This window comes from Procambarus clarkii, chromosome 78 (assembly GCF_040958095.1).
Source record: "Procambarus clarkii isolate CNS0578487 chromosome 78, FALCON_Pclarkii_2.0, whole genome shotgun sequence".
Taxonomy (NCBI): Eukaryota; Metazoa; Arthropoda; class Malacostraca; order Decapoda; family Cambaridae; genus Procambarus; species Procambarus clarkii.
In genome coordinates this window covers 20,301,106-20,320,284 of record NC_091227.1, presented here as the reverse complement: position 1 = coordinate 20,320,284, position 19,179 = coordinate 20,301,106, and the positions used below count along the sequence as shown (strand labels likewise).

The window sequence follows — 19,179 nt, the reverse complement described above, 5'->3', positions numbered from 1 at the left end:
TCTATTATCATACTGCAATTTGTTTAGTATTCATCTGTTATAAATTTTTACACCAAATTTATAGCCCCTCCAAAAAACAAATGAAAAACTAAAATACAGACATCTTAGGCATCACTGAGTGGGACCTTAAGATTACCAATCATTTTTTGTCGGGTACTTGCCAACAGGTTGGAATATTAGTGTTAAAATATTCAATCAATTTTGAAGGTGAGCACAAGGTATTTTGCACTGCCATCAACTATATGTGGTGCATAACTTAAATTTTGTATTCTCACTTCCTGTCTGCAAAACTATTCAAAGGATTATAGCATGATTTTGGTATTAATATGTTCGGAAATAAATGATCTCTAGCATATTCACGCAACAAATTGGATAAATGACGTAAGGTGCGAGAGGCATCACAAGAAGAAAGTATGGTAAAACCAATATAAGGAATGCGAGATGCCACTGAATTGACTAGTTTATAAACATTTCTACATTATGCACCTATTTATGGTCATATATCCTTTATTTGGATATACAAATACGTGCAAATTAGTTATATATATATTGCTGTATAATGAAAGAAAAAACTATTTAGACAATGTTTATTCAATATAATGAAGTGATGAACACTGTATGAGCAGAACCATAAACTGTTGGCAATGCAGTATTATACATAAAGAATTCATTCTCACTCTTAGTTTGCAAAACTTGATTTGCTTAGAATTGTTAAATTGATGTCTAAATACTCGGAAATTAATTTTCTGGAGTATATAACAAAAGGTTGGTGTTTAAGGTGCCACTGATATTTATGTACATCTATACATCAAGTTATTCATAGTAATTAATTTTATTTTATATGTAATTGGTTAATCTTAATCTCTATAAGAACTAAAAATTTATTGAATTATGTTTATTAAATAACTTAAGTGAGCAATTGGAACAATCTTGGTAAAATTAGTGGATTAATTTTAATGTAAAATTGGAACAAAAAACAATTAATATGAATTCTGCTTGGAGTTATTAAATTTTAGAACAATTATCCTGCACATACACTGATAAATCACTCCCATTCTCAGCTTGGTAAAATATGTAATTTATCTATCCTATTTTAAATCATAAGCTTTCTGTCATAGTGCAACTTGATTCTAATAATGCCCTCATTGTGGGAATTTGTTGCACGCACATGCACACACGCCAAAAAAAAAAAAAAAAAAAAAAAAGCACATTCCCTAAATACACACGTCATACCATTTCGTGCCAGTCATACCAGTCACGTCTTAATACTTTTACACCTGATTTAGCAAAGTCCATGTAGAGAGTATAAAAACTCTAAGCTTAAAATATAATACTGTACTTAAAATAATGAGAATCTTAAACAAGATTTGACTATCTAAACTTGTTGCATGGCTGGCTGGAAGGGACACACAGTCAGTGAGATAAACAAAAAAGGTGAAAAAAAAAAAATTCCTATAAGCTATAGAACTAAGCAGTTTTAGTATCTAAAAAAAAGACAAATCCTCAAGGACACTAGCAAACTTAGCAGAAAGAAGGTAATAGTGGGATGGAAAAGTTGTTGAGAGGAGAAGGGAAAAAAAGAAAAAGAAAATTGAGATGAATGTTTGATAAGTGACCACAGAGAATGCATGGACTAAGGTAAGTGTATTATGAGAAGGTACGAATGTAGGAAAGTGGAGTGACCAGGCGTGAAGGACTAAGCAAACAATGGGATGCTGGTCAACAGGCTGTGGAAGACTAATTACTAACAGTGTTGCAGCTGCCATACAAATATTTCACTTGATTTGATATTTTCTCATTTCTACCTACGCTGACAATTTGTTCTCAATTTGTGAGTGGATAGCCACATGTACTGTAGTGTTTTCTCTTGAATTTAAGTCATGTATTTTTGGAGAGAAAAATAAAACAATTTATCTACAGGTACAATTGTATTGATAAGAACACAGTACTCAGGATATGAAAACTGTATTACCTAGTAGTTCAAGCATTAAGATTGGAAATAATCCAATATTAAAAAAAGAAAAAATTTTGGTCCTACATATCCATAAAAAAGTTTAATATTATGAATGAGTACAGATTTAAATATGACTTAAAAAAAAAATATCATTTTTTCTAGCTTAAAAAATATAGGACAATAGGCATAGATATGCTACATTCTGAAATGAAAAGTATTGTTAACATGAAAAGCATGTCTAATGTGTTACACACTCCAAAAACAGTTTTATCATTTATATAGCATAGGGAAATGTTTTAAATAAATATGTTACTTCTTGGTGAAAATTTCTTTTCATATAAGCTTTCTCTCACAATTCTGGAATGGTAAAGTACAATGCCAAACTTTCCAGTAATTCGTACGTAAATTGGTATCATTAACATTTAAATATGTTTTAGCAACATCAAATTATACACCTGCAAAATGTAATCCAAATGTCGGTCTCATTTCATAATTAGCTTCCTATCAGAATAATATACATCTAATAAAAAATAAAAAAATACATGGACCTCGCATTCAGGCAAGTATTAGATGCAACTCAAACTTTGAGGCTGATAGCAAAAATATTTTTGTATGAAGAAAATTAACTATTGCTCAAGTGATTATCTAAAGAAACTAACTGTCATAGTCAAGCCTTGAAGACTATAGGAAAAATTGGGTCAACAATTTTTTGGACAAAATGTAAAATAAAACTTTTTATAAAACTTTCTTTTTTTTAATAAAACTAGTAAGATTTCTACAATTTTCTTGTAACAAAATCCCTTCAATGGGATAAATACGCCTGGATGTTTAATAGCTTTTCACCCATGATCCAGAATGGCGAGTGGTCAGCTCATCACCTAACTTGATCACATAACCCCATACAAAATTAATCATTATATGCTTTACCAATGGCATATAAATCGATGAATAAAAACTTGATATATCCTCAAAGTAGTGTTAATACACCTGCTCTCCACACACACAGTATAACACGCACCCTCCCTATGTCGAGAGGGTTATCAATGTATAATGCAGACTTTCTCGGTTCTAAATCTTGCATAATTCATCAATAATCATGGCAGAAAAGTTCTATTAGTAAATTACTAGGTTGGAAACAGGGAAGTGATTTATAAGACATTAGTACATATAATAATAATTATGATGTATTTGACATGAAATAATTCAAAATGAATAATGATGGTGATGTCTACAGTTTGTAAACTTTAAAGATTTACAAAATTATATACTTTTTATTTCTACATTTGTCTTCAATTTATGTAATTTTTACCTTGAAATGCTCAACTGCATGTATTCCATAACATCAAGTTATAAGCATGTGGAATAGAGCCTTACCGAGCCATTTTCCAATGGCTCGGTAGGCTCTCAAGGTAGACCACATGCCACATGTACAAGATTACATGCAGCAGAGCTATTCAAAGGTTGGTCATATTAATATCAAATTGTCTAATATATTAAGTTTTGGGAGCAACCAATGATTAACAAGTTCTTTACAAAAACAAAGAAATCCTTTGGGGTATATATATTTGGTTCCTGTGACTTGAAGCTCAGCAAAACTTCCAGCGATTACCACAATGATTGCATAACACAAATGTGGTCATAGGTTCATCAGAACTTCTGGTCTGCATCTGTTCAGAAACACAAGTGCTTATTAGTAAATAGAAGTTTTAATTCCAGCACCATACAAAATTATCAAAACTGAGCTGGCATACTGACTGAAATACACAACAATGCTTATAATATGAAGACTGGCTCATTCTTCAGCATTCTACTTGGCTTCTAGATGGAAGGGTATAAATCAAGGCAAGGCATATCCCAATTACGAGTAATAAGGAAAGCTAATGTTCTTAAAAAAATTGAGAAAACTTATTTAATGATGCATTTAGATAATACAGTAATCAAGTCTTGCACATGTAAAAAATACTGTATACAGTATTTAGTGATAAATATACAGTATAAAACTGTGTTAAAGTATAAGACTTAACAACTATGACATGCAATGAGTCTATAAATATTCTGAAAAATAGATTTTTAAAGTAAATTTTAGAAATGCAAAAACCAGTAAGCACCACTTACATTTAACTAACCCAAAAGCAAAGAACAATAAGTAAAGCTGAAAAAGTACCTGGTTGTATGTGCAGTTCCGTTGCCCACACTTGCCACACTTGAGCAGATCTGTCTTGGTACCTTGAGCAACAGCAAGTTGATGGTCATCGATGGCTTCTTTAGTAAATTTCTCCCGTAATGCCTTCATTTCAGCACTAGCCATTTCCTGTAATTTTAGTCACTAATTAATGACTAAGAATTCTTAAAATACAAACAACCAATTGCATCAAGGTATAACAACACACCCGTCTATGAAATGCCATAAAAAACAGAAAACTTATTGCAAGACAAAGTAAATTCACAATGGATCCCAATCTTCAACACTTAATATCCCTTTGTAACAGCCTTGTTTATCCTGAATTAAATGAGGAGACTATCGGACAATCATCATGTGGAGCCACACATTTTACCAGTCCTATGGAATCTCTTGTCTTCACCCCCACAAGGCAACAGCCTACTGGATCCCTCTTAAAAATATACCTCCATAGTTACACTACACAGAACACTCATTTTTCTCTCCTTCAGTTCCAAAAATTGTGGTCGCCTATAACGCTATTTTGACAAACAACTGCAATAATGCAGTTGTGTATATATGTGTGCAATCACACACATGTATATAGGTATTGTATACATTTATATATATAAAATACTGTATATATATAAATATGTATACTAGTACTACTTACTTCTGAGCTCATAGTTGCAAGTCTCTGTGGGGAAATAACGCCTCTTAGAACATTTTCTCGTAATTGTGGGTTCTTGGAGTCTTTTAAGTTGTAAACCCTTGACCGCAAACGGTTCTTATAAGCAGCATCAGTATTGCGGAACTCTTGGAAGATAGCTTCTTCAGCCTTCTCGGCCAGACTCTCGGGAGTATCCACCACACCATCAGGCATTTCTAAGGAGAAAAAAAAAAAGTTAAATATTTATATTACCCAGTGGAAATGGGTATTCCTTATATGATTGTTACCTAATGTTTTTAATGAATAAAGGCTATTCTTACTGATGCATATAACAGGCTCATGATATAAATGGGCCTCTAGTAGTAGGTTTCAACTTGGCTTCATTTGGTTCCTTATATGATAGTTCCCTATGTGTTCGTTTCAAAGTATATTCTCATGAAATAATTGAGTTTCTAGGTGTAGGCTTCAGATGAGCTGAGGTAGGATAACAGCTCTTGCTTGCAGTTTCACTAGATTCGTCACTAGACATCCCTAATGAATCCTAGTCTTAGTTTATTATTTTATATATATTTATATATATATATATATATATATATATATATATATATATATATATATATATATATATATATATATATATTTATTTTCAAGAGAAAGAAATATTAATCATATGTAAAGATATTGTTAAGTAATTTGTGTTTAATTTTTCTCACTTAACCAACATCAAGAGCAAAGGCAGAAATTGCCTTCTGGTTGTCGTTGAAATTCCGGGTGTTTAATGTACGGATGTACGACCCACAATTATTTCAAGGGAACTCCCTAGGGATTGACATAGCTCCCGTTGAGAATGGCTGTTGTCGAGTATTATTTATACTTTAGACTACCCTACTTTGGCTTTCCCAAGTTAGATCCTTCTCTAGTTTTAAAACTAAAAATAGTGATCTTCAACACTGTTGTTAGCTACAGGATTAAGTTCTATCCCCTACCCTTTTTCTTCCCCCATTAAAACTCTTCAGTGTGTAATTGCTTCTCTATCTTGTGGTGATGGCTCTACTTTTGATTCTTGTCTCAGTCAAAGCCCTCTTGCATCACTCAATGGTAAAATTCTTACACTGCAGCGAACTACTTTTTATTGTCATTCAATTGCCTCCATGCATCTGAGCAAAAGTGTTAAAACAATATTTGCCACTAAGAAATACAGCTGAATGCACCATGATGAAGTGCCCAGAATGCTTTGAAGACATTATTTCTTCTCTCTGCTCTGAGCAAAAATTAACTATTTCTTCAGCATTGCTTGAACTTGAAATGGTCTACCCACCTTTGCAAAAAAAAAAAAAAAAAAAAAAAAAAAAAAAAAAATTACTAGAAATAATTTTTCATTATAAAATATGTAGAATGTAAGAACTAGAAAATTAGTGAATATTTATAATTTCACTGGGCGGAGGCACTAAGTCTGTGTGTCTGACACTTGTCAATTCCTGTTGCTCGACTATGCTGCGATGCTTTCTGTTTTATCCTCTGAGGTTTCACTGATTTTATCATGTGTTTTCCTTATTTACATCCACAGAGCGCTTTTTCATCCATATTTACATCATACATGTAAAACCCAGACAATGTTAAAATCTTCATGATTATGATAACTGCATTACCATGTAAATAAACAATTGATGTTAACCACTGTCTAAGTGTTAACAGCCATAAACATCTTACACAACACTGAAGTTTGCATTACCAACATATACTAACTCTAGATATACATGGCTCACTTCATAGCCAAAGCGATTGCAAAAAAATGTAATAATTACAGTACTGTAAAAGCGTGTCAAATTAAAGCCATGAAATGTTCGGTACCAAGATTTCTTCAGGGTGGAACTGTTCAACAGAACTGATACACAATATTGTACATAGTACTGTGGAAGGGCTTTACACAAGTGTGTGCCTGTTCAGTCCAGCCAGAATTGTAGCAAGGTAATTGCCATTATATGATAGATTACTGCTAGTCCATTTTTTTAATGAAAGTAAACATGCATAACTGTATATAGTACTCACAATCTGCCTAACTTTTGAGATTTAAGCCAGGGGGAAAGCTTGGATGCTTGAAACTTTACTGTATCATGATATAAACTTGTTAACAAAAGAACACAGGCTGAAAGGAAACTAAAGTGTTAGATAAAAAAATTCCAATAATTAGGTATTTCTGGTGGGGATACTTTTATGGTTTTCAATTTTATTCAATACCCCAAGAAGACATATATAAGGAGACGTTTTAATACTGGATGAGTACAGCTGGAAGGTTTCTATTTCAGGTAATGAAGCCCTTATGCTTATTATGATTTAAATGTGTCAAAGCTAGAAATATTTTAATAACTGTCTGGATGGATATTATTTTCCCTTTTACTGTGATGTGTGGATACTTTCAAATGGTGAAAAACACACCGCAATATTTGTATTCTGCTAAATAAATGCCTTGATTAAATAGCTCTAACATCCTGAAGTTCTATTCTAAACTTTGGACATCTGGAGTTCAAAATACAGTAGTTTGGGCCCGGTATATATGCCCATATGGAGGAAAATGTCACCTGTACAGGAGGTAGACCTAAATACAATACTGTGCATCAGGAACACTCTATTGAAAATTAACTAGGTGTGGTTAAATCTTTACATGCAGGTTCTCCTGGAAGTTTTCCATCATCTGATCAGTTAAGATTAAAATTTTGCTCTAAAATTTGCCCATAAAGCACGAGAAAAATTTTGGCAAGTATGAAAACTTCTCTAATATGGGTCTGATCATGATTTTAACAATTTTCAAAGATGAATAAAACATTAGAGGAAACAGATATAGTAATGTATTTATCATAAAAAAGGGGGGACCATCATTGATCAGTCTTCTATTCTTTAGTGAGGAGCTGTGTCACTTGCTTGCCCTTTGGGCTAAATGATGTATATTGACACCTCGACTTACGATTGCCCAGACTTACGATATTTTCGAGTTACGATGTAAATTAGGTCAGAAAATGTGACTCGACTTACAATAGTGTCGTCAACTAACGATATTCGTTGATACGTGTTCAGGTCGATCGAGAGCATGGTTCCTGGTCACACGGGCCGACATGCCTCAGTTTACCATAGCCGCCCGCTTAGTGACGATCACGCTTGTAAGAAATTCCATTATTTTGGCGATTTTTTGTTTTTTGAACATAAAACTAATTATTACATATTGTGCCATGGGTCCCAAGAAAGTCATTAGTAAGGTTCAACCTAAGAAAACACATGTGAGGATGACCAACGAGGAAGAACAAAGAGCTCATTCGTAAACATGAAAATGGTATGAGAGTTGTTGATGTAGAGGATGTCCTTTCTTCATTTATTAAGATAATGTGTGCAGCATGGGAAGAACTGCAAACTTTTACCAAAATGACTCGCCCAAATCAAGCTGCAGTAGGTCGTTGCCTGAATCTTTTCAATGACACTGATGCATCACTAAAGACAAATGTTAAAACAAAGGGCAAAACAAATCTCCAAGGACAAATTTTTAGCGAGACAAACAAGCAGTGAACCACAACCAGATCCTAGTGGTATGCAGGCAAACCGTAGGAGAGTGTACCCCCAGAGAAGTCATCACTGCCTGATATTTAGAACAAAAAATAAAAATGTCTAATAGGTTTGTTCAGTGGATGTCAGGCAGGCTGCTCCACTTTCTATAAAAAAATAAAAATATGAAAAAATTTGAAAAAAAAAAAGAACAATCACTGCCTGATGTTATAATGGAAGGGAACTCCCCTTCCAAACACTAACATCTCTCTTCCTCCTCCTCTTCCCCCCCTCCTCACAGTCTTTCATATGCCAACAAGTCATCAATAAAGGTAAGCAATAACATGTACATACTTTAGTATTAAAGATTTGGGTGAATTGGGTATAAAATTTACTTTGAAGTTAGTTTTTTGGGGTGTGTGGAACTGATTAATTCAATTCCCATTATTTCTTATGCGAAAATTCGTTTCAACTTACGACATGTCTCTGGGAACGGATTATCATCGCAAGTCGAGGCCCCACTGTATTAATCTTAAAAGCATCGTCCATCCACAGCATCAAATTAAATTACAATACAAACTGAAATTACAAAACACACTTACAAAATTATGCTTGCCATTATAAATGCAAGCATAATAGCACGAGACAAAGCTGGCCATCTAGTGCATATATTTTTTTCTTGACACTTGATATCTCTAAGCCCTAGTGGAAAATTAGAGTAGTGATAAATAATGAAGGCATATACATAGAGGAAAAAAGAGGAGGGAATACAATCTTTTAATTGTGTTTGCATACAAAAGGGGATCTGAAAATGTTGCCTCTGAAGGCAGGGAAAACAATGGAATCATCATGATCCAAATTAGAAAAAAGTATGTAAAGATATTAAAGGAAACATTTAGAACTGAATGATGACAATTCTTCACCTCAAGCAGGTTTCTCTACAAGGTAGTGTCATCACCTATTTTTAAAGGAACTTTACCAAAATAAACATCTCCAGTCTATTAGAAACCAAATTATACCCACATTCCTTTTAACACTTACACACCATTCCTATACAACCTCATTGTAGAGAACTGCCATCAGCTAACCATCTTCTGTGACTTCTTTCTTAAGAACCATCTTGAATTAAAATGATATTAATATGTTGGTGCAATTGATTTTGAGACAAACTATTATACTGTAGTACAGTATTAATATCGGATAAATTTCTTAAATGTCTTGGTTTAATTTTATCAAACACTACAGGTGCTATTTTTTCTTATTTTGTTGGTAATCTCCAATGACCAGTGATTTTACACAATAAAGGTATACTAACGAAAAATGTGTATTGGAACATTAGAAAAGCTTTGCGCAATTCATTGCAGATGCACTGTATACAAAGAATGGTTAGCTTCAGAAAGACACTGCTACATGGATCTGAAAGTCTTATCACACTGTTGGATGACCCAGAACATGACATACAACACCATTGCTTAATTAAGAGATGAAATAGAAATTAAATGAGCCTCCATTGCAGCACTGATTCCAGTGCCAGAATGTGTATAAATTACCAAAACTCGCATCTGGGTCCCATTTACCAAAGACACACACGCTCTCCTCTCATTCATGAAGAGAATAAGAGATATTGGAATATAATGAAATAAGAGAGATAATGATTAGAACGCAATGTGAGCTTCAACTTGTATATGATACTGAACAAGAAAGTCGGTCATCCCATATAAAATCAAGAAAAAATATCTATCCGGTCCAACGAGCAGACCACCAAAGTTAAAAGGCCTTTTCATGGCATATTAATATAAACAAGTCTATGCAGAACAGCTCACCTGCTAATTTGAGGGCATTAGCAATCATTTCTCGGCACTTAAGGCGCAGAGAATCTGTGGTAGGTGGGGCTGCTGTTGGAAAGCTGGCAGGCTTGGAACTTCCACTGCTGCTGCTGCTGCTACTGTTGTTGCTACTATTGCTACTGTTACTGTTGTTTTTAGATTCCTTCTTATCTTCTTTCTCTTTTTTCTTCTCTTCTTTTCCATCTTTTTCATCGTCATCTTTTTTGTCTAAATAAAAATTAAAACATTTAATGTTGAAAAGTAAATAGAGAAAAATCTAATTCCTAGTCAAATGCAAAATCTTCATACTTCATATGAAATTTACAAGAAAAACGTAATTGTGAGGATAAGGAACCAAGTCAGTCAGAGCCGACTACTAGGATTGAATGCCAACCGACACACTGTATCGACCAGTCCAAGTGGTTGGGTTACAATAACAAGACAAGAAACCCAAAGCATAAGAAGCCCCCCCCCCCCATCATCACATATCTGTACCGAGACCATTTCCAGTGGCACTAAAATTGAATACCTCTGCTAAACAAGTCAGACCTTTATAGTCCAAAGTAACTATGAAGCCAATAGCAAATTAGGAATATGGATATGACACTGTCACAAATACATGCCATGGGAAACACTCCCATTAAGCACATTAAACGAGGAACCCCAAACACAATAAAGATTTGGCTGACCTCGGCTGCAACAACTGAACAGGGAAAAGAAAAGCTAAACCATAGCCCATAAAATGAAAATTAAGACTAAGTGAACATGGGACCCATAAACTTTTGCACTCAAGACCCAGGAAACAAAGCAACTGTAAAAGTTGCTGCCACATGCCCACAAAACAGGGCAGGACTGGAAAAACACTAAAGCTCCAAGGGTACAAGTAAGGCACAGCCCAAGAAAACCTGACAAGAATGGAGCATACCTCATGCCAACAATGCCTAGAGGCACAGATAAAGCTGGTCCAAGCCTCAAGAAAACAAATGAGTGTCTGCAAGCCAGGAAGAAGCAAGGGTATCTTAACTGCATCCTTAGGGCTGAAACAGACCCAGTAAAAAGAGGCAGGGTCAAATAAGTTAAAGTCTGATCTGCCCAGGCGAGAGAAAAAACAAACAAAAAACTGAACATTGTGGTAAATGGGATGACAAACCACCTAAACTACACATCTGAGGATCCTACTGTGCCCCAAAAAAAAAAAAAGGCACATGGGGAAGAACAACTGGGGAACCAAGCTCAAACATTGATGGAGGATAGAGAACATCCCCTGCCCAAGCTAAACAAAAATCCCCAAAGAGGGAAGGAGATACAAGGATAGTTTTAAAGTGTACCCAGGGTCCCACCTTGGGATTCTCCCCAGCCCTCCCCCCCCCCATAAAAAAAAAAACATGGGGCAGAGCCATGTTTCATGCCTGATCAGACAGGAAGGCATCTCTGCACACAAAGGATCAGAGCCAAATACACCCCTAAGAAACAGAAGGAAATGAAACCCCAGAGAGAAGAAATGCCTCAACTGTCCACACTGCAGACATGGAAAGGGCAATCCCTGGAGAAGGCCAAGCTACATTCACAACTCATTGAAGCCTGGACTCTGAAACCCTCAGACATCACCAGAGCACTGAGCAAGGGAAAGGGAACACAAGAGGTCCATTGAGCCAAAAGGACAATGGATTGAGGGGGGGGGGGAATAATAAATCCAGTCAAGTTAGAACCTGCTCTACCTCCAAATCCATATTGGACCAACTTCAAGGCAACCATACTAACACCAAGCTGAAAAATACAAACTGACAAATAAGCCTAAAGCAGCTGTTGCCTGTTAAGCCTTGTCACTACAAAAATAAAGCCAAAAGATGGAGGCTCTAGCTACAATAGACAGCAAACCCAAACTTCAAAGGCCTTGGGGCAGAGGAAAACATCCACTCAACAGGCAGCATAGCCGAGATGGCACAAATGACCATCGGCATGAAGCAAAAAAGCGATGGACATCCCTCAGCACGAAATAACAAGTGGGGGCTCGCTGGGCGATTCAAAGAAATTACACCAAAGACCCACAGGGCCTGCCAGGGCCAATGAGTTGAAAGACCAAGCAGGACCACAAGGGACATTCACCGGATGAACTGATACCGATTGCAGAAGAGAATAAATGTGGCTGCGAAGGGCATCAGCTGCTTGCCAAATGCACAAGCACGCAAATCCCAGTGCACCCCTAAACAATAACCCCAGAATGCCCAACCTCAAAACCTAGCAGAAAAGCCAAATACCTAATGCACTACTCAGGGCAAGACACCCACCACAGTGAGCTGGCCTCTATGGGACAAACACCTGAACCCACCAGGAAAGTAACCCTCTCAGGGCAGGGGCAACACCCTCAAGTGTCTAAGGAAAGGCAACCCTAAGCACATGCAGCTTGAGATGAACTTTCTGAAATCTACACAACAGGCAACAATATGCATGTAAAAGCAAAAGCAAAATACTGAAAAGATACACAAGGAAATGGGCCCCCAAAGGACAGTTCAAAGGATGGCCAACACTTATCTAAGGTAACAAAGAGCTGGCAACTCAAGGAGCAGGTCAGACTTGTCTGATATCAGGCAAAGGTGTGAACATTATTGACATTGGGAGCTTGGCAACTCCTATGGTGCTGCCACCTAGTGGTGGCCAGCTGCATGCAACTAGGGCAGGAAGGAGTATGACCTAACTACTGGGTGGATCATTTGCAGAGTTGTTTACTGTATTGTTTACTTTCTGTGAACCATGCAGTTCAGTTTTGCTTCACTTCCTTTCCAGGGGTACGTTTCTTCAGTGACAGTGATCATGAATACCCTGCTCCCTGTGTTTGTGTGAGGTAGGGTAGGTTTTGGTCTCTGACAGGCTATCAAGAACTCCTAGGGCTGATGTGACTGTGTGGAGGTCTCTCTCAGTGAGACTAGCAACAGGGATCAAACCAAGAGAATCCCACACCAATGCCTCGGGAACCACAAATAAGCCAAGGATATAAGGAGCCCAGGTCAAGAGACAGTAATAATTAATGCCACCTGAATTGACAAACCCCTAACCAAATAGATAAATAATAGACTAGATAAATAATAGACTAAGGTCCAGATTTAGAACAAGTCTGTAGGAAACAACGAAGCTCAGGATTTTTTCCAAATATGTACTGTATGACAAATGATTGACATAGGTCTAGTGTCAAATGACATCCCTCTAGATTGAGTGGGGCTATTTAAAAAAAAAAAAAAAAAAGGGGGAACCTTGAATCATTTCCAGGCAATTGGAACATATGGGCCAATCACTTTGATATGACTGGAGCAGTTTAAGGGTTAAGTACAAAGTGGGCTTAATTCTGTTCAAGAAGTCTTGCTTGAGGACAAAGTCCCAAGCACAACCCAGACACTGGGATAACTCTGGAGAAGCCACAGAAAAGAAGGCATTCAAGCCCCTAAGAGAAGATAACCAATGAGGAAACAAACCAATATAACCATTGTTTGAGCACATTTCCTTTCACCTAATGACTTTGTTCACCTAGCAGTGAACAGATACCTGGGAGAAAACTGTTGTGGTTTTCATCCAGAGGAATATCAGTAATTCGACCTGGAGGGGAGGCATACCTCAATAAAAGCCCTAAGTATGTACCACACAGACTTCCTGTTTCTGATAATAGTAATTATAACCCTGAAACAATGTCAGGGCATGCTGATCAGCTAAGGACACACACGATGGAGAGTTTAAGCACAATTTTGAAGTGTAATGAAAAAATAATAAACAGTGCTAGTCCTTTCATAGTTGAATGGTTGGTATCTGGTTTGCAAGTGAGACGAGCAGGAAGGATGAACTCTGATGACATGACCTGGCAGCTGGTGGTGCACTTGGATACTACAACCTGGTTTATTGACATTGGCCAAATTATCACTTTCCTTGCTTCTGCTTTTCTATATTTAACCAAGAAATCTGTTTTGCTTTAGCTATATTTTCTAGGCAGTTTTACCCATATGAGACTGATCTCTGATCCACATGCTACCTTCGCCTCTATGAGCATACCAAATTCTGGTCCTGGTGTCAAGTATACCTGCACAAGTCCAGAGGCTGGGTAGTTTTGTGGGATTAGAACCAGGGACCAGACTGTGCAGTTAGGGCATAAAGGGCTATAATCTTTTCAGGTACCTCGTAAATATAATATAGACCAATACATTTGTACAACTTCAAGTTTGGAGCAATTTAGCATTTTCAGGTAAAAATACAGAGACTATAAAAGTCATGTAGAGAAACAGTATAAAGTGACATGACAGGCCAGCAAAGACAGGAAGAACAGAAGGAACTCTGAAAATAACCTATGTACAGTTAAAATCAATAGTACTACTGAAGTTGTTAAAATAGTATACTGAAAACTAGTTATCAATGTACTTTTTTCAACTTCACTCTGAAGTTCATGTAATAACACATGTTGAAATAGGATTTTTTACTTATCAATTTAAAGCTTCATAAGAGTTTCTAAAAAATAAATCCTCTTTACTGGTATAGTGTTACTCACCAGGAACAAATTTTTTCCAATTCTTTATCAACTGTTTAGCAGTGGAAATTACTTCTTCGTCAGTAGAAGCCTTACGGAGAGCATTCACAGTCATACCGATACGTGTCTTTGACAAAACCTGAAACATTAAAAATCCTTTTTTAGATTCAATACTACAATTTTTTTCCTAAAAACCAACCAATATAGCATTATACACCCAAAATACATCTTATTGTATTTTGATAAAAATGTTTTAACAACGCCAGTTAAAAAAAAAATGAAGAACCAAACTTTTGTATTTAACAGTTTACTTTTAGCAAACAAAAAGAACTGTAAAAGAAGACACCAATATATGCAGTACAGTATTTTAGACCTTAATAATTAGGAATAAATTACATTAAGGATAGGCTTGACTAAAGGCTCATTTTCTTTTTTTTTTTTTTTTTTTTTTACTGCAGCTCCCACTTTTTGTGCAACTTTCAGTAATAGGTAGATACTGGCTCCAAGATCCTTTTCTTCATCAATCTGCTACAATGTAAAGTTGTTGATTTGGTAGTTATGATGTGTATAGTTATGCCTCACTTGCAAGGTCTTGCATTTTGTATATTTAAAAGCATTTGCCAATCTTCAGGACATTTGTGTAGTTCATGTAGATCTTTCTTTAAGATCTCAATATAGTCTTCACTTCTTTCTTTACCATAAATCTAAGCAATCATCTGCCAATTTGATGATGTGGTGCCTTTGTCTAAACTGTTAGGCACAATTACAAATTTTCACCTGAACATTTAAGAGATTTCCTGTACAGAATTAAGGACATTAAATTAATAAGATGGTATAGATATCTTGTGTTTTACCAAGGTTCCAACAAAGCCTCAAGATTACTGATGGATTAACTATCTTTTATCCTGCAATAATTTCATCAACGTAATCGACGTATGCATATACAACATGGGTAGAGCACTACAATTAGTGTATTTCATCTTTGGTTCCTGTTATGACAAGCCTAATCAGGGATTATAACTAGACTAGTCCAACTTAATCTCTCATGCATAATTTGCATGCAAAATTGTGAATAATTTAGAAGAGATGTTGCAAAAGTGATGCTCTATGCTAATTTGTGACTATGCAAATGGAAGTAGAGTAAATTCAGGCAAGATCATATTTACAACTTACCCCTTAGCAAACATCCTTAGTTCCTCCTTTCCCTAAATAAACACACACTTCTACCATAGAGCAGTTTATTCCTAGATAAACCATGAATCACAGATAGTAACAGAGAAAATCAACAAAGCAGCCCTAGAAAACCTAACTTGTAACCAAGAACACATTTATTTGTCCATAAAAGTTTTCCCAGTTATCAATAGATGATATTGCATTAACCTTGCAATGTTTGTCTAATTGGCTACCGATTCCAAAAGCACCCAGACAACCTTTATTTGTAAATACCCATCTTGGAAGAATACCACATAGGATTGGGAGCCCTCCCATGCTCATGATTAAATTCATTGTTGCCCTAAACTTCTTTATTAGTGCCTCACTCTTTAAAACTACAAAATTTCCTCCACTACTAATACAAATAACAGGATTGTTCCAATTACCAGCCACAATGAGAGTAGAAAACATTTTAATTGGATAATTCCCCCAACTCCCATATAATAAGGAGCATTAAGCGTGTTGATTGGAACCAAATAATTCAGAGAACAATATGAGGAGTTTTAGACATTTCAGACAACCCAAAAACTGTCTAGGTATTTAAGAGGATGCTGATAGAGAGTTTATAGTATATTTTCTAGTGTTAGTACTGTATACAACTAGAGTATACAAGTGCCTTAAGATATATACTGCCATGATTTTCAAATGTCCTTGCAATTAATATTTTCCAACAATATTGAAACAAGAGTGGAACAAAAACTAGGTAGGTTGTAATATATCCAATTCAAACCCACTTATTTCATCAATCTAACCAAGTAATTATCAAAAGAAGGCACCAACCCAGGATGTGTAGAGCACCTGCATTAACCAATAGTTCAAAAGCTCATTGTAATATACACCTAGACTATATACCACATACATATCACTCTTCATTTATTTTCAAAGACAGTGGCTTAAAACATAAAACACAAAGTAAATGAGCAGAACGTAACTAGAAGACCGACAGACTTATAAGCCTTCAAAATGTTAAAAATGTTAAATCATCAAAGTCTCCTACCTGGAAGTTGATTGGCAGTCCTTGCAGTACCCTCAATATATCTAGTGCCTGTGTCTGATCCTGCCAATGGAAGATAACAGTGAGTAACAGCGTATTCTTTAATCAAACTTACACTAACTGCATCCTGAACAATGCCAAGTCTCAAGCAGTGTACAATAATAATGATTACATGGAAATCAATTTATGGAAATTAAGAGTGAACTAGCATCCAGATTTCTATTAAAGCTTGACTAATGAGTAGTCTAAATTATAAAAAGGAATTACAGATTTCAGTGAGAAATACAGAATGAAGCACTGTTCTTATCTTCAGTATACTCTTACTTTACTATGGGTCTTTATTTTAGTTTACAAGTTACTACTGTTACTTTAGCTTATAGTTGTTCATTCTTCATCTTAATTTACTTTATAACTTATATGTATTAAAAATTACTTTCTCGTTGCGTGTTTTGCTCGACCCTCAGAAATACACCATAGTACAGTACAGTACATGGAATTTTTTTGTATAGCTATAATTTTTGTAAATTATAATATTATGATTATAATATTTATAATAAAATAACGTAGAAATTGAACTTATTTTAATTATAAGCTTGCCAGATTACAAATCACAAATTTGGTCACAAATTTGAAAGTCTATAGGTGGATGAAAAGCATTAAAAAGGAATATAAACACCTGAAATTGTCTAACCAGGAAAAACTCATAAGAATGGCCATAAATTGCATAAATTTCAACTTAAAAAGGATATAGGCAAATATTGGTTTGCCAGTATGATGGTAGACAACATGAACAAATTACCAGGAGTCAAATAACAGTGAATCCTTCACCAATTAGAGTGGCAAGTACCGTACCATCAACCATATTAAAGCATAACCTTATGCATAATTAAATACCTTTTATTTATCTTATTATATATGTATCATGAAATTGAGAGAAATGTAATTCTAAATAAACTGTACCCAGGTGTTCTGAGCCAAATTACAGCTGCATGGGATACGGTATTTCAATAAAGGTGAGAAAACAATGGCGTTTGTTTATCCACATACAAAACGGTTATCTTTATGATAAACCTGTGACACAGGTGGCGTTGCTAGGTTCAAAACCAGCTAAGCCTACTTTTTAAAAAGACACACATAACTTAATTACAAGTGGGGGGGGTCTACAAGCCTCTAGCTTACTATCCCCATTGAAGCCACTAGAGATGCTGGTCTTCAGGTAAATTCAAGAAAGCTCTCACTGAGAGATCACTTGCCAGGTTCAGAGCAGCATTATTGTGATTCTGGCCCACCTGCCATTTGGATATGGGATCATGTAATGTTTTAACCCAACGATGTCTTTAGCCAAAAACACTGTTTAGTACTCAGTAGTGTCTCGTGAACTGCTACTAGGCCCCAGTTTCTCTTTATTATAAAAATAAATGTTTAGCCTAATTTATGTAACCTTAGCCAAAGTATCAGCACTTTTTACTAATTTAAACTAGGATAAATGTTGTATTTGGTGCACTCATACCACCAATAGGTTGCAATTGAGCCCACAAGGTTAATTTTTTTATTAAAAGTAATAAATACACATACACCTAATTATAAATAATATTGGAGTAAAAAAAAAATAAAAAATGACTAAGATAATCAGCTAAAAGATAATGCAGCCCAATGTCAAAAATAAAGCAAACTAAATTATGAAAATGTGCAAAAATGAGGACGGGTGAAGCTAGTGAGTGGGCTCTAGGAGGAATAATATGGTGTGTAAGGCCTGTGAGGAGCTAGGCCTACCTGCCCTACGGTAAGCCTAGTGGCTACCATGATGCCTGGTGTATAGTAATGACTCCCCTCTCTTTGTTGAACGCCTTCCTGCCTGCCCTCTACTCTATAATTCCCTCTACACCATTTATTTAATTGAATCAGTAGCGAGAGACGCGTCTTAGGAAGGTGGTGGTGGCGTAGACTAAAAGTTAATGTGGAGGCTAGGCACATGGAGCCAGCCTCCACCACCTCGCTCCACAAGTGACCTCCACACACACACTCCAAAACCCTTCAATTCACACAACCTAAACCCCCAGCCCTCCCCTCTGCCACTCACGCCCTCGCTCGCCGTCATCTTGTCTAGCTTCTTCTTAATCTTGAGCACTTCCTCCTCGCAACCCATGACTGGCAGCGGTTTGGGGAGGCAAGAGATTTTCAGTCAGGAAAAGGCGGGTTTAACAGCGTAATGCTTCTGGAAGCAGACGCCGGCGACGACTGTTGTGATTGGTGGGCGGCCTGGCGTGCCCGCCCCCGCGCGCGCCCACACTCACGCACTCACACACTCACACTCACTCATACACTCACGT

General features: G+C 36.1%; 1 protein-coding gene across 2 annotated transcripts; it reads right to left on the bottom strand.

Moving 5' to 3' along the window:
• Nucleotides 1-1,909: 1,909 nt before the first annotated feature.
• On the bottom strand, nt 1,910-19,123 carry TfIIS (RNA polymerase II elongation factor). Of its 2 annotated transcripts, none has more exons than XM_045727147.2 (7): nt 18,930-19,123; nt 16,853-16,912; nt 14,665-14,782; nt 10,137-10,367; nt 4,786-4,997; nt 4,119-4,265; nt 1,910-3,621 (listed from the first exon to the last, which is right to left on the bottom strand). In XM_045727147.2, exons 1-7 carry the CDS (start codon nt 18,993-18,995, stop codon nt 3,541-3,543), a joined length of 915 nt encoding a protein of 304 aa, XP_045583103.1. In that variant the 5' UTR covers nt 18,996-19,123; the 3' UTR covers nt 1,910-3,540. The 2 variants fall into 2 exon arrangements, with proteins under 2 accessions (XP_045583103.1, XP_069170281.1); XM_069314180.1 differs by lacking the exon at nt 18,930-19,123 and adding an exon at nt 18,623-18,667.
• Nucleotides 19,124-19,179: the final 56 nt, after the last annotated feature.